This window comes from Vulpes lagopus, chromosome 2 (assembly GCF_018345385.1).
Source record: "Vulpes lagopus strain Blue_001 chromosome 2, ASM1834538v1, whole genome shotgun sequence".
Lineage (NCBI taxonomy): Eukaryota > Metazoa > Chordata > Mammalia > Carnivora > Canidae > Vulpes > Vulpes lagopus.
This window is the reverse complement of record NC_054825.1, coordinates 120,494,382-120,508,746: the sequence shown is the minus strand read 5'-3', so window position 1 is coordinate 120,508,746 and position 14,365 is coordinate 120,494,382. Positions and strand designations below refer to the sequence as shown.

The window sequence follows — 14,365 nt, the reverse complement described above, 5'->3', positions numbered from 1 at the left end:
AAATAAAAAATCTAATATGTCTAGAGAGACCATTTTTCTCCCTCCATTAACTTCTAAAAGTGATTTATCATGCAAATTTTCATACAAAAAAGACTGAGTAATATAAACTAGCTTTTAGGTAAAAACTATGTATCTCACATAGTTCCTACCAACTTATAATTTGGTGGAGGGCCTAATTTTAAAACAACTCAGATTAAAGTTTCTTGCAGAGGAAGAAACTAATGGAATCCTGGTTCATAACTTTAAGATAATCTAAAAATCATGGAAAATTATAACTAGAAGAGTTCTTAGTGTGTACTGATGGTATTAAGCAAACTGTGGAAAAAGCGAGACAGACATCGAGCCATAAGACACTGTCAAGTGCTGGTGCGCATGTCCCTTGTCACTAACTGAAAAAAGCAGCTAGACTTGGTTGTTTGGAAATTGTCCTAATTTTACATCCCAGATAAGATCACCTGTATCAGTGTCTACCCACCATGACCTGGAGTACATATAAAGTTGTTTTCTGTTCTTCAGTGAATTATTTTAAACATTTTTCTATGAATGCATTCACAATCTCTATTTTTAAAATATCATCCTAAAAGGCGATTATTGCCCTCAAATAATAATACAAAGTAAAACTGAGCAAGAAGAGTGATCATAAGTGCTAGACTAACACACTGCAGATCACCATTCTACAAAATCCAAATGAAAAAGGAATGCAAACATTTAATTCAGTTATCATATCTATATTATGGAGTAATATGTTAAAACTGTTCCTATTTACATATGCCTGGAAATATAGGAGAAAGAGAGCAAATATATAAAGTTATTTTTAGAGCTGGTACACAGGAGAGATATTTTAATAGAATATCCTACTACTTTAAAAGGTAAGGAACATTAATTTCAAGGAGGGGATATAACCGTTTTTATGGATGAGGCTTCTGAGATTTACCATGAATGGCAGACAGTTTATTTACTAATAAACCTCTTCCACTGCTAAGTATATTGCCACTGGGTTTCAGGTAAGAAGAACAGTTTCAAGGTTACAATTCGAAACATGGTTTGGGTTCACATCCTAGGTTGTGGATACCTGGTGCATCTCTTGGGTCCAGAGTCCTACCCCTGGTGCATGGGTAACAGCACCCTAATTCCTCTTTGGGTAGTCAGCCCTCATCCTCTCCCACAGGGTCTACTCTTTTACCCCACCCCCTGCCATTCTGATTAGAGGGGTGAGCACATGACTGACACAGGGCCAATCAGGATTCATCATGGAACTTTGTAAGGTCTACTGGGAAAAAGGCAATCCTCTTCTCACTGAAAGGGACTAAAATCCACATAAGGCTAAAACTGACAGATGTCACCATCATCACCATATCAAGACAGCCAATGTGAAAATAAAACTTACTTCGAGGAAGGAAAGACCAATAGAGGAGGACTGAGCAAGTCTTGATTCCATTTCTTGTTGCTCTAAATCTAGATTAGCAAACCTAAAAGTCTAATTACCGGGAAAGGTTGTAAATGTGTAAAGCAATCTCCGTAAAACAAAATGCATCCGTGAGATCTGTGGAAAATGAAGATATACTCTAATCACAATGAATTTTTTTTTCAAATATTGTTCTGATCACAATAGCTTTGCGACCAGATTCCTCCTGGTGGGTACCAGGTGGCAACCCCTGCCTGAATCTTAGAGGGTTGGTGTAATCTAGCCTTTCAGTTCTATAAATCAATGTTTTTCTTTGGCTTTCTTGCTGCCTTCTCATGTGTCTTTGCTTTCCCCTCCCCCTCATTCTTTCTTCTTCTCCTTCCCTTTTTATTTTTCACTGTATGTCACCTTCTGACAACAGGTGAATACATATACTATTTGTGCAACATGCAAGACAAAAAATGACCATGAAGGATTATGTCTTTCACTGAAGGAATCTGAGAAGTATTAACAATTCTATTTTAAAGTTAATTAACCCAGCAGCACATTTAAATCTTGGTTTAGGTGGGACACCTGGGTGGCTCAGTGTTTGAGCATCTGTCTGCCTTGGGCTCAGGGCGTGATCTGGGAGTTCCGGGATTGAGTCCCACATTGGGCTCCCCGCAGGGAGCCTGCTTTTCCCTCTGCCTGGGTCTCTGCCTGTGTCTCTCATGAATAAATAAATATAATATAAATATAAAATAAAATAAAACTTGGTTTAAAGCAGGTGTCTCCAAAGTGTGGCCACCAGTCCAGCAAAATAGTATCAGCATCACCAGGAAATTTGTTAAAAATGCAAATTCTCAGGCCCCACCCTAGACCTGTATTAGAAACAAGCAGCTAAGTATTCCTTGTGATTCTGGTGCACACCCAAGTTTCAGAAGCACTGCTTTGGGAGAGACGTATGATGATCAGGAAACCATTTGGTACTTCACACATTAAATGAAACTAGGCTATTTCAGGGGCAGTGGTAAGGGAGCATACCAAGCCTCAACAGGAATGGCTAACATATTTTATGCATAAACCAGTCTCCGGCATCGCCGATGGTAATAACATTAACAAATGAGTGAGTGTGAGCAAGAAAGGAAGAGCAAGACCAATGAAGGACTTAAAGATGAAGCAACACAGTTGTTGAAGCTATGTGCATGTACCGCCTGGGTTTAAATTCTACCTTTGTCATTTCCTCCCTGTGCCAAACCTCTCTGCCCCTGTTCCCTCAGTCCTATAATGGCAAAAAGAATAATGCCTACTGGTGCTGATTCCTATGGGGATTAAGTGAGTCCATACATGTAAAGTTCTTAAATTAGGTCAGGCACAAGATACATGCTCATGAAATACTCAAGTTTGGTTCTCTAGTTGCTTTATACCATTCCATACCCAACAGCCACGGGTAACAATTTAGATTTATATTTATAAAAAAAAGTGTATTAGCCACATTTCAAGGGCTCAATACCCACAAATACCATGGACCATTCTCATCATCAGAAAAACTTCTAGTAGACATCAATGTTCTAGGCTATGAGCTTAGTGTACTAATGACAGATTCAGAGAAGGGGAGGTAAGGGACATGGTTTGTTCGGTGAAAAATGACTTTCAGGTCTTTGCTCTGTTATCACATGAAATGGCCAACATCAATCTCCTCTCTTAAAAGGCCAAGTCCCTGCTCATGGGGTCTGCTGTCTCATCCTGGGACCCTGAAGCTCAGGTAGGCTGAAATGTAAACTCAACTGGAACCCTGGATCTGTTCACTGAGAAAACCTCCTATGCCGACCTGATCTGTTCTTCGTACGTCTCAATGAAGGAGTAGAACTTTGATGTGTTCAGGCCTCTATACTCCTGTTCACCAGTTATGTGTCCTCAATGCCACCAAGATGTGTATTTTTTCCTCAATCCTGAAGTATGACACATGAACTCAGTTTGGAAGATACTAAACAGAAAATCAAAAGAAACATGAGTCTAAGCATACCCTACTATAAAATCTCAGCTCAAGAAATGCAAAATTCACCACTAGATATTTCCATGTTCTATACCATCTCTGTTGAATGTATCCTGGAATTCAAGGGCATCACGAAGCAGCATCCAAGCTTCCTTTGCCACCATATCCCTTTCTGAACTCTTTCATGAAGCTCTACTGTAGTTACTCAGGCTTCCTTTCTGAACCCTGATTATATACCATGTCATCGGCACTTTTGCATGTGTCCTCATGTTGTGTATCTTGTCTGGAATGGCTGCTTTGATTCTTTCTCCATATATCCAAATCTCTCCATCCAAAATTTTCAGTTCAAGTCTTACCTTCTTGAAGCCACGTTTGAATATTTCTCACATCCCTACTTAAAGAATGTCTATAACATGTAATGTATAATTTTGCTATATGACATACATCCTTTTCCATATATATAACATATATATTTCTTTAACTTGAAAACATATCTTAAATCATCCTTCACAGTAAATAGATACTGATTTTTAAGAAATAACATAGCATCATAATGCACTCGTCTATTGTAATAATCGCTAGACCAGTATTCTTGAGTAAGGAAGGTAGGTTTTAAAAAACATTTAGAGGGTGCAGCCTTCTGTAAAAGCATGAACTATTCATCAAAAGTAGATTCAGTTTAATCTCAGGTAGGTGTTAAATACGATGACTTGTGGAACTTTGTGGTAGTCTCAATTTTCTCAGTGAGGCAAGAACCAAGTTGGCCAGGAAAGTGGGTAGACAGAGGAAGAGATAGCTGAAATTTGGAAAAAAAAAAGAAAAGTCAAGAAAACATGTTCTTACTTTTGAATAAGTAAGAACCAGAATGGACTAGAAAACTATCAGACGAGAGTAAGAAGGGGGAAAGATGTTCCCAGAAGAAGATGAAAACTGACATTTGCTAATGATTGATTGTCTTTTGTTTCGGCAAAAACCGTATCTAATACTTTAAAGTATATAAAATAAGATTCCTACCTTCCTATAAAAGGTTCCAGAACTCAAATATTCTCTCATATTATGAATGCCTACTGAGGCCTGCCATAGGGAACACGAGACTTGGAAGTTAGAATGGCAAATATATTGTAAAATTTAATTAAAGAAATGTTTAACAATGCTGCCTTTTTATTCGTAATAACTGGCTATTTTAAAAGGATAACTCTAAAGGGAAATCGTTTGTTCCCTATGTAGTTTTTATCAGCCCAAACTTCTCCCCACCAACCCATTAGTCATCTTGACTTAACTGTGTTTGCCTTCTTAAAATATGGAGGGAATAAAAAATGGATAGCTCATAAACACATATTAAAGAGTAATTTGAGATTTATAGAAGAAAATAAAGTGAAACAAAGAAGGGCCACTGTAGGTAATGCTATCATGTAGGCAAAATGAAATAATCCATACACAGTGTGTACTTGGAAACGTGCGCATGCACACATACACACACCAATAATTCAGTTGTGACTCAATCACAAAACACTGTTATAAAACCTTTATAAGATAACCAAATATACTGTTGTATGTAATTTATCTCTTTATTAAAAGGACGTTTTTCTATATACTATACAGCCACTGATGTTTAAAAATATTGAATATATGGGGGCAGCATGGTTTAGCGCCACCTTCAGCCCAAGATCGAGTCCCACATCGGGCTCCCCGCATGAGGCCTGCTTCTCCCTCTGCCTATGTCTGTGCCTCTCTGTGTCTCTGATGAATAAATAAATAAAATCTTTAAAAAATAAATAAATGAAATAAATAAATAAAAATAAAAATATTGAATATAGAACTGACAATCTAGCAGAACGTTATTATGGTTAAAACATGGAACGACTTAACTATTGGTGATGTTCAAATAAGTAGAAAATCCTAGTCTCAAACATCATTCTAAATGAAAAAGAATGTTCTAGGAACACAATGGAATAGATACAAGGTACCTATTACCTGTTACCTGAATAGGGTAGAAACTGACTCCATATTAGCTCTATTTAGGATGGAATTACAGAGAAGAAAAGGAGCAACATTGCAGAGAACAACCAACTGTAGACAACTATAAAAAGACCCAAACCCAGGCAGCCCGGGTGGCTCAGCATTTTAGCGCCGCCTTCAGCCTAGGGCCTGATCCTGGAGACTGGGGATCAAGACCCACGTCAGGCTCCCTGTGTGGAGCCTGCTTCTCTCTCTACCTGTGTCTCTGCCTCTCTCTCTGTCTCATGAATAAATGAATAAAACTTAAAAAAAAATTAAAAAAAGACCCAGACCCATCAACCTCCACCTTTAGAAGACTTCCAAAGCAAGTATCACCTATGTTTTTTTTTAATTGAAGCATAGTTAACATACTAGTTTTACATGTACAACAAACATAGCGATTCACATTTATATATATTATGCAGTGATCACCATGAAAAATCTAGCTACCATCTGTCACCAAAGTTATAATATTATTTATTTATTTTTATTTTTTTTATAGATTTTAATTTATTCATGAGAGAGAGAGGCAGAGACACAGGCAGGGGGAGAAGCAGGCTCCCTGCAGGGAGCCCGATGTGGGACTTGATCCTGGGTCTCCAGGATCATGCTCTGGGCTGAAGGCAGCGCTAAACCGCTGAGCCACCCGGGCTGCCCTGTTATAATATTATTAACTGCATTCCCCATGCTGCATATTACAGCACCCTGTATTATTTATATTGGATGTTCTCTCCCTGTCTTGCTCTCTCCCTATCCTCTTCTCCTTTGGCAACCACCAGATTATTGTTCTCTGTATCTATGAGTCTGTTTTGTTTTTGTTTATTCCTTTGTTTTTATTTTTTAGGTTCCACGTATAAGTGAAATCATATGGTATTTGTGTTTCTCCGTCGGACTTCTTTCCCTTAGCAGAATACCCTCTAGGTCTATCCGTGTTATTGCAGGTAACAAGATCACCTGCTTATCTTGACTTGGAAGAACAATGTTTACTAAATCATACAGTGATGTATAAACAAATTGAAGAAGAAAAAAAAACTTATACAAAGACATCAAACTAAAAAATATTTCATTTCTGTCTTTTGTTATGGTTAACAAGGCAAGAAATGAGCCTATGCAGAGAACTGAGCAAAAGGCATCTTTGAAAAAAAAAAAAAAGAAAGAAAGAAAATCTACATTCCTGGCTTAGTTAACATTTGTCTCCTCTTCTACTGTACAAAGTAACAGGCTGAATATTACAATTGCAAACCAAAAAAAGAAAAGTAACTATATTAAACTGCAGGACTATTATTCTTAGTAAATAATAGATGTATCATTTTGAAATTCTGGATACTTTAGATGATTCAAGTTTCCATTAACAGTTTTCTATTAATACTGCTTTGTAACAGGACATGCACTAACTGATATAATCTTTAAAAATGATATTAAAAATAAATGATTTGTTGAGGTAACTCCTGAACTAAGGACAATTAAGTTGCACATACTGACTGATAAATGGAGATGCTATAAAATCTTTTCTCTCCCAACTATATACAAAAATAAAGCTTCTATTCCAGTGTAATATTTTTATTAAATCCATCCTTCTTGGAATTAGAAATAAATAAAAATGAGATTAATCGATTCCATTATTTAAAAAAAATCCAATACACTGTGTACACATTCAGGCCAAGCAAGTATGGCCACATCAATAGCTGCATCCTCCAAATGCGAAAGATGTAATAAAGTAATGCACATGGAGGGCTGTGACAGCTTATCCTAAGTGGTCAGCGATATTGATGAATCAGTATCCTGCATCATGAGAACAACTAGACAATCCAATAATCCAAAGTCAAGTCTTAGATTTCTCTCTCTCAACATCTCTTAACATTGATTAGGCAATCAATTTTGTCTTAAAATGCAATGGCATCTTGTCGCAGTTTTGAGTGTTTTTAAGTCATCGGCTATATTCAGGATAGGACAACACAGGCTAAAGAACTCAGCCCCTGCTATTGGGTAGTACGTAATCCACAGGTCAACTTTTAATTATAGCATAGCTAGGACCACAAAGTCATTACCAGAAAATGAGAAGCTACTCCCTTTAATGTGTCACTGTCCAACCTCAGCGATCGGAGATAGTTTTTCCTCATACGTTGCTTGATGACTGATAGATAATCTCTGAAATGACAGTCTTAGATTTTGCTATGAATGTGAAAAGTAAAGATCCATGCAAAAATCTCTTGATTTCCATAGTCTATCTAGGGCATAATATCAGGAAAAAGAAAAATCACAAAAGAGTAATTTTTAAAAATATATTTTAAGAAAAACAAGAATTAGCTAATCTTTAACATATTGGAACTTCTTTCCATCTCCTTTTTGATTATCCCTACTTCTTTTTCAGTAATCTTCTCTCTCACCATTGTTACCACGTTACCCTAAGAGCCTTCCGAGTTTCAAACCCTCCCAAGCTCTGTATTTCTTCTTTTACCTTCTGGGGGCCTGCCATAGCAGCCTTCTGCCAAATAGTCATACACTCATTGGGCACCCATTATTTTGCCCAGCGCCACTAATGGCCAAGCTAAAAAAAAAAAAAAAAAAGAAAAAGCTTATTTTGAAATAGGTTACCTAACACTTATTATTAAAATGGAGCTTAAAATCACTGGGTGTTATACACAACTGATAGATTATTGAACTCTACATCTGAAACAAGTAATTTACTATATTTTGGTTAATTGAATTTAAATAATAAATCAAATCAAATCATGGGCCCAGTGATATGTACTATAAATCACTTTACTTAGATTCATTTTTAAACATTCTATGCAATTCTCCTATTATTTTTAAACATCAATGTGGATATCTGATCCTTTTGGAAAGAGAATGAATTATGACATTATGGAAATTTCTTCAAACAAAGGCAGAGGCTTATGACTTGAAGAGTCTTATCAATTAGGAATATTCTTATTGAATTTAAGAACCAGAAATTGTATAGAAAACGTGTTTATGGATATTTCTGAGAATTTGAAATTACAGAGAATCACTATTTTTTTCCAGAAATGATACAGAACTTTGGAGTGTTATCATCAGTTGTAATGTGTCCAATTTAATTTGTCCAATTTCCAAATATATGGAGCCACCTGAGCTCATGGTATTGTAACATTACAAAATACAATGAAATGTTAGAGGTATGGTAATTATATCTGCTTTCCTCTTGCTAAGTTTTGCAAGGCAATAGATTTTCGTTAAAATTATAGGTTATAGAACCCTCCTCTTTGAAGTCAGTCTAGTAACATGGATGAACATGAGTCTAAGTTTTGTGAAACATTGACTTATCTATCCAGACTAATCATTTTTAAAATGACATGTTTACAATGTCCATTTTAAATAGCAAAAATTATTATACCACACAATCTCAGTTTTATGTGAAAAAAATCATAAATAAAAAAGAAACATTTCAAATTAATTAGTTATAGGTAGATGTACAACTATAAGTGACCTTAAGTCATCTATTTTATACCAACATTTTCCAAATTGATTTCAATTACCATGAATCATTTTCAGAACCAGAAAAATATATGTTATTTAAAAAATTTCAGGAAGAAAATCATGTTTTGATTTAATGGACTAATATGAACATTTAGGCATGGTCATGAATTCTCCAAATGGATATCACCCTGTAGACATGAATGGAAAAAAAATATTACTCTGAAAAACTCACGGTTAAGATATTTGTGGGGCAATATAATAAGAGATACCTAATGATGCCCATCCATCTTCAGTACCTGTAAATACATCAGAGGGACAAATAAGGCATGATTAGAGGGTGACCCATCTAAAGGTAACCCCCAACTAATTCAACAAGGCTTTGAACTTGACACTGATTAAGACCTTAAATAAACTTCACATCATGCTACATCTCAATTTGCTTCCCATGTACACCAACCCCTACCCTTATGCCAGTCACCTGGAACCAATCTCAATTAATTTCTCCTTCTCGCTCATTCTACCAACTCCCACATTAGATTAGTTAATAATCCATTAATTCCATCTCAGCCAGACTCCACCATAAGATACATTCAAATTTTTATAGTTTCTGAAATCTGAATGTGTCTTACAAAAACTGTAATTGCAGGTTTGGTACATTGTTCATCTTCTCTGTTAAAAGCTTCGATTACATTGATGGTGTAATAAAACAAGAGCATCTTGATATCAATGAAATGCAACATGTATATATTTATATTTGTGTATACATCTATACATTTAAAACTAATATTTTATTATAATTTTTAATGTATTTATTCTCCAATCTACTGAATAACAACTGTCTTCTAACCTATTGACCATTCTTGGACCTTAATAAACATCTTTCCAATACTCTTATATTTTTTTTCCTTAATAAATTAGAAATTTGTACTTTGGGCAAAATTATACACGAAACTCCAGGAAAGGGTGGACAGTGATGACACAAAGACAAAGGGAACTTAGGCATATCTATTTCTTTATTAAACACTATCATTTTGCAGAGGAGATTTTAGAAACATTAAGTTATGTGTGGATTTTATTGATCTCTCTTGGCCCTTTTTTATTGCTTCAAGTAGGGAACAGTTTGGGGCTAATCAGTACCTTCTGGGACACGTATAAGTAATCTGTGCCTTAATAATTCCATGGGTATCAATCTTTAGAAAAAAATCTCATCAGATCATATGACATTTTAAAACTATGAAGTAGTTTTAGTAGTGATGCTTCAGAACGTTTTTTTTTTTTAATTTTACCATAATTCTGTGAGTCAACTGCATTTGCTACATACACATCCTAGAAGAAAAAGGAAGAGAAAGAGAACATACACTTTTCTTATGAAAGTTTTGTAATAAAAAAGTGAGTTATTCTCAGCAGGTAATTTATCTTTATACGTAATTATTGAGTAAAATAAATACAGTCCAAGATCACACTAATTTAGATATAATTTGGGTCAGATGTCTTCCAACTGTCACTGCATTTAGCCAAGACAGGTGTCCAGCTGCTAAGAGTAAGGACTAAGGATCTTGGTTGCCTTACTTAGTAGCTGTGTGACCTTTAGCAAATCATTTTGCCTTTCTGTGCCTCATTTTCAACCTTTGTAGAATAAGGATAAGACAAAATCAGTTTAGAGGATTTTTGTGAGGATTAAATTAAATAATCCAGCAAAGTACTTACCATTGTCTGCAAGTATTCAATTAATCTTGGCTATATACATTACTCTTGATACTATTATTATCCAGTAAATGTTATAAAGTAGGTTCAATCATGATGTAATCGGTGAATACAATTACCTGAAATAGTATCAGTATAGACTACTTGCCATGCCTATATCTAGAATGTCTGTCTTAAAATTACAAATTCTATGGGGATTTTTAGGATGGTAATGGGAATGTTTCCCAAATCATGTTCTATGGGAATAATACTAAATGGCTAAGTAGCCACAACTGCATGGAGCACTAAAACTAAAGGATGATAATTTCCTTTTTTTTCATTTTTAAAAACTTTAATTCCATTACAGTTTACATACCGTGTTATATTAATTTCAAGTGTGTAATATAGTGATTCAACACTTCCATACATCACCTACTGCTCATCACAGCAACTGTACTCCTGAATCCTGATCAACTATTTTGTCCATTCCCCCACCCACCTCCTTTCTGGTAACCATCAGTTCTCTATAGTTAGGAGTTGGTTTCTTGGTTTGTCTCTGTTTTTTTTTTTTTAACTTTGCTTATTTGTTTTGTTTCTTAAATTCTACATATGAGTGAAATCATATGGTAGTTGTCCTTCTCTGACTGGCTTATTGTATTTAGTATTATACTCTCTAGCTCCATCTATGTCATTGCAAATGGATAGATTTTTATGGCTGAATAATGGTGTGTGTGTGTATATATATATATATAAATAAATTATATATAATCTATTTATAATTCTATAATTATATACCTTATATAACAAATCATATATAATCATATTTATCATATATAATTATTGTAATGACACATAAACATGATTAAATTATTAAATTTATTATAAAACAATTAAATTGTTATATTTATTTTATGTAATAAATTATATAATTATAGATATGTATATAATTATCACTTCTTTATCCATTCAATCTATCAATGGACACTTGGGCTACTTCCATAATTCGGCTGCTATAAATTAAACTGCAATAAACATAATGGTGCATATATCCCTTTGAATTAGTGTTTTTGTATTTTGAGGGTACTCAGTCCTAGGATTACTGGATCGTAGGGTAGTTCTATTTTTACTTTTAGAGGAAACTCCATGCTGTCTTCCACAGAAACTGTACCAGTTTGCATTCCCATCAAAGTGCTAGAGGGTTCCTTTTTCTCCACATCCTTGCCAACACTTAATGTTTCTTGTGGTTTTGATTTTAGCCATTCTGATGGATGTGAGGTGGTATCTTATTGTAGTTTTGACTTGCATTTCTCTGATGATAAGTAACGTTGAGCATCTTTTCATGTGTCACTTGGTCATCTGGATATCTTCTTTGGAGAAATGTCTGTTCATGTCTTCTGCTTATTTTTAAATGGGTTATTTGTGTTTTGGGTATTAAGTTGCATGAGTTCTTTATATATTTTTGATACTAACTCTTTATCAGATATGTCATTTGCAAATATCTTCTCCCATTCAGTAGGTGGCCTTTTAATTTTGATTATTTCCTTTGTTGTACAGAAGCTTCTTATTTTGATGAAGTCCCAATAGCATATTTTTGCTTGTTTTCCTTGCCTCCTGACATATAACTAGTAAAAAGTTGCTAGCTACAGCCAATGTCAAAAAGGTTACTATCTTCTCCTCTAGGATTTTTATGATTTCACGTATCACCTTTAGGTCTTTAATCCATTTTGAGTTTATTTTTGTATTATGGTGAAAGAAAATGATCCGGGCAGCCCAGGTGGCTCAGCGGTTTAGCACCACCTTCAGCCCAGGGCCTGATCTTGGAGACCCGGGATTGAATCCCACCTCGGGCTCCCTGCATGGAGCCTGCCTCTCTCTCTGCCTGTGTCTCTGCATCTCTCTCTCTCTCTCTCTCTGTCTCATGAATAAATAAATAGAATTTTTTTTAAAAGAAAGAAAATGATCCAGTTTCATTCTTTTGCATGTAGCTGTCCAGTTTTCCCAACACCATTTGTTGAAAAGATTGCCTTTGTCACTGGATATTCTTTCTGCTGTGTTGGAGATTAATTGACCATATAAATGGAGATTTTTTTCCCATTGATCTCTGTGTCTATTTTTGTGCCAGTACCATTGGATTTTATTACTATAGCTTTCAGTATAACTTGAAGTCTGGAATTGTGATACCTCAGTTTTACTTTTCTTTTTCAAGTTTGCTTTGGCTACTTACAGTCTTGTGGTTCCACACAAAATTTAGGATCATTTGCTCCAGTTCTATGAATAATGTTGCTGGTATTCTGATAGGAATTGCATTTAATCTGTAGATTGCTTTTATTAGTGTAAACATTTTAACAATATTTCTTTCAATCCATGAGCATGGAATATCTTTCCATTTCTTTGTGTCTTCTTCAATTTCTTTATCAATGTTTTATACTTTTCAGAGTACAGGTCTCTCACACAGTTTCTTTTCCTTTCTTTCCTTCTTTCTTTTCTTTTCTTTCCTTCTTTTTTTTTTTTTCTGGTTAACGTCAATTCAGGAAAGCTGTAGAGCGCTCTCCTATCTTGAAAATGAAAACTACACATTAATATATTAAAGGATAATGAGATGCCCACAGGAAAGACACCTGGTTTCTTTGCTTCTTTCAGCATCCCTAACCATATTTAACCATTGAATTCTTTTTTTTTAATTCTTTGACCACAGATACCTTATTAACTTATCAACTTACATGCTCTCTAAGACACCACTCTCTAGAGTTTTAACAACAACCAACAACCAACAACAAACAATGAAGGGGACAAGATACAGAAAAGAAAAAGAAAGAGGTAGACATGGTACCAAGGTGGATTTTTTTCCCCTGGGAACTGCAAAGGAAGTAGGACATGTTGGATTATAAATGCCAACAGAGCTCAGCCTGAGCACCAGGGAGACGAGGTGTGCTGGTGGGGGCGATGCAAACCAGAGGCTGCCCTCCCAACATGGGCAGCTCATTGTTTCAATTCAATGCTACAGGCCCAAGGCAGCTAGATCTTTCCTTTAATCTTTTCCCTAAAATCCTTATTTTCATATATGGTCACCAAATATATATATGTGTGTGTATATATATTTTCATGTTAGCATCTCAGATACTTAAACAGTCCATGTTTTTCAGAGCAAATTAAACATGTTTATATGTTGGACAGAGTCCTTTGGCCAACAATTTGAGATTTCTAGCACAGACTTCAGGACCCAAACTATTATCTATTAATTGATATGAATCATTCAGGTAATAGCTATGTATTTTGCCTCATAACAACCTTGTGAGGAAAGAATTATTATGCATAGTTTCCTGATAAGGAGATCAAGTTAGAGACAGATGAGGAAATTTGATCACATTAACAGATCCGGCAGGTAGAAGAGCCAAGAGCTACACCTGGCCAATCCTGGCTGCGTATTATTTAATAGTACACTTCCCGTATCCTACATATAGATAAACACTTATTCTTACACAGGATGTGGAATTTGGGGAGGGAAATATTGCTCCTATTGCTTCTACTCACTCACCTGCCCTTATTCAGAGGTGACGTAACTTTGTTTAAATGACATTCATTTTTCTATCAGGAATTGGCAAAATATGGCTCATGATCCAAATCTGGGTAACTGCCTGATTTATACAGCAAGTTTTGACACAGCTTCACTCATCCATTTACACTTTATCTTGGCTCCTTTCATGCCACCATGCTAGCACTGAATGATAAGTGATGGAGGCCATATGACTCACAAAACTGAAAATATTCACTCTGGTCTGTGTAGGACAAGTTTGACAACTTCTGCTCTAGGTATTCCAATCTGTGTACTTACATACAAAATCAGACAA

At 35.4% G+C, this 14,365-nt stretch overlaps 1 protein-coding gene across 3 annotated transcripts in view; it reads right to left on the bottom strand.

Annotated features, from left to right (window-relative positions):
* NKAIN2 (sodium/potassium transporting ATPase interacting 2) overlaps window positions 1-14,365 on the bottom strand; it is a 951,703-nt gene that overhangs the window by 629,494 nt on the left and 307,844 nt on the right. Inside the window, exon 1 of one of the 3 annotated variants that reach the window (XM_041746176.1) lies at window positions 9,067-9,120. The exons of the other annotated variants lie outside the window; for them this stretch is intronic. Coding sequence (XP_041602110.1) covers window positions 9,067-9,117 — 51 coding nt within the window. The 5' untranslated portion in view covers window positions 9,118-9,120. Of the gene's footprint in view, window positions 1-9,066; window positions 9,121-14,365 lie in introns of those variants that run through there. 3 annotated transcript variants of the gene reach the window in all.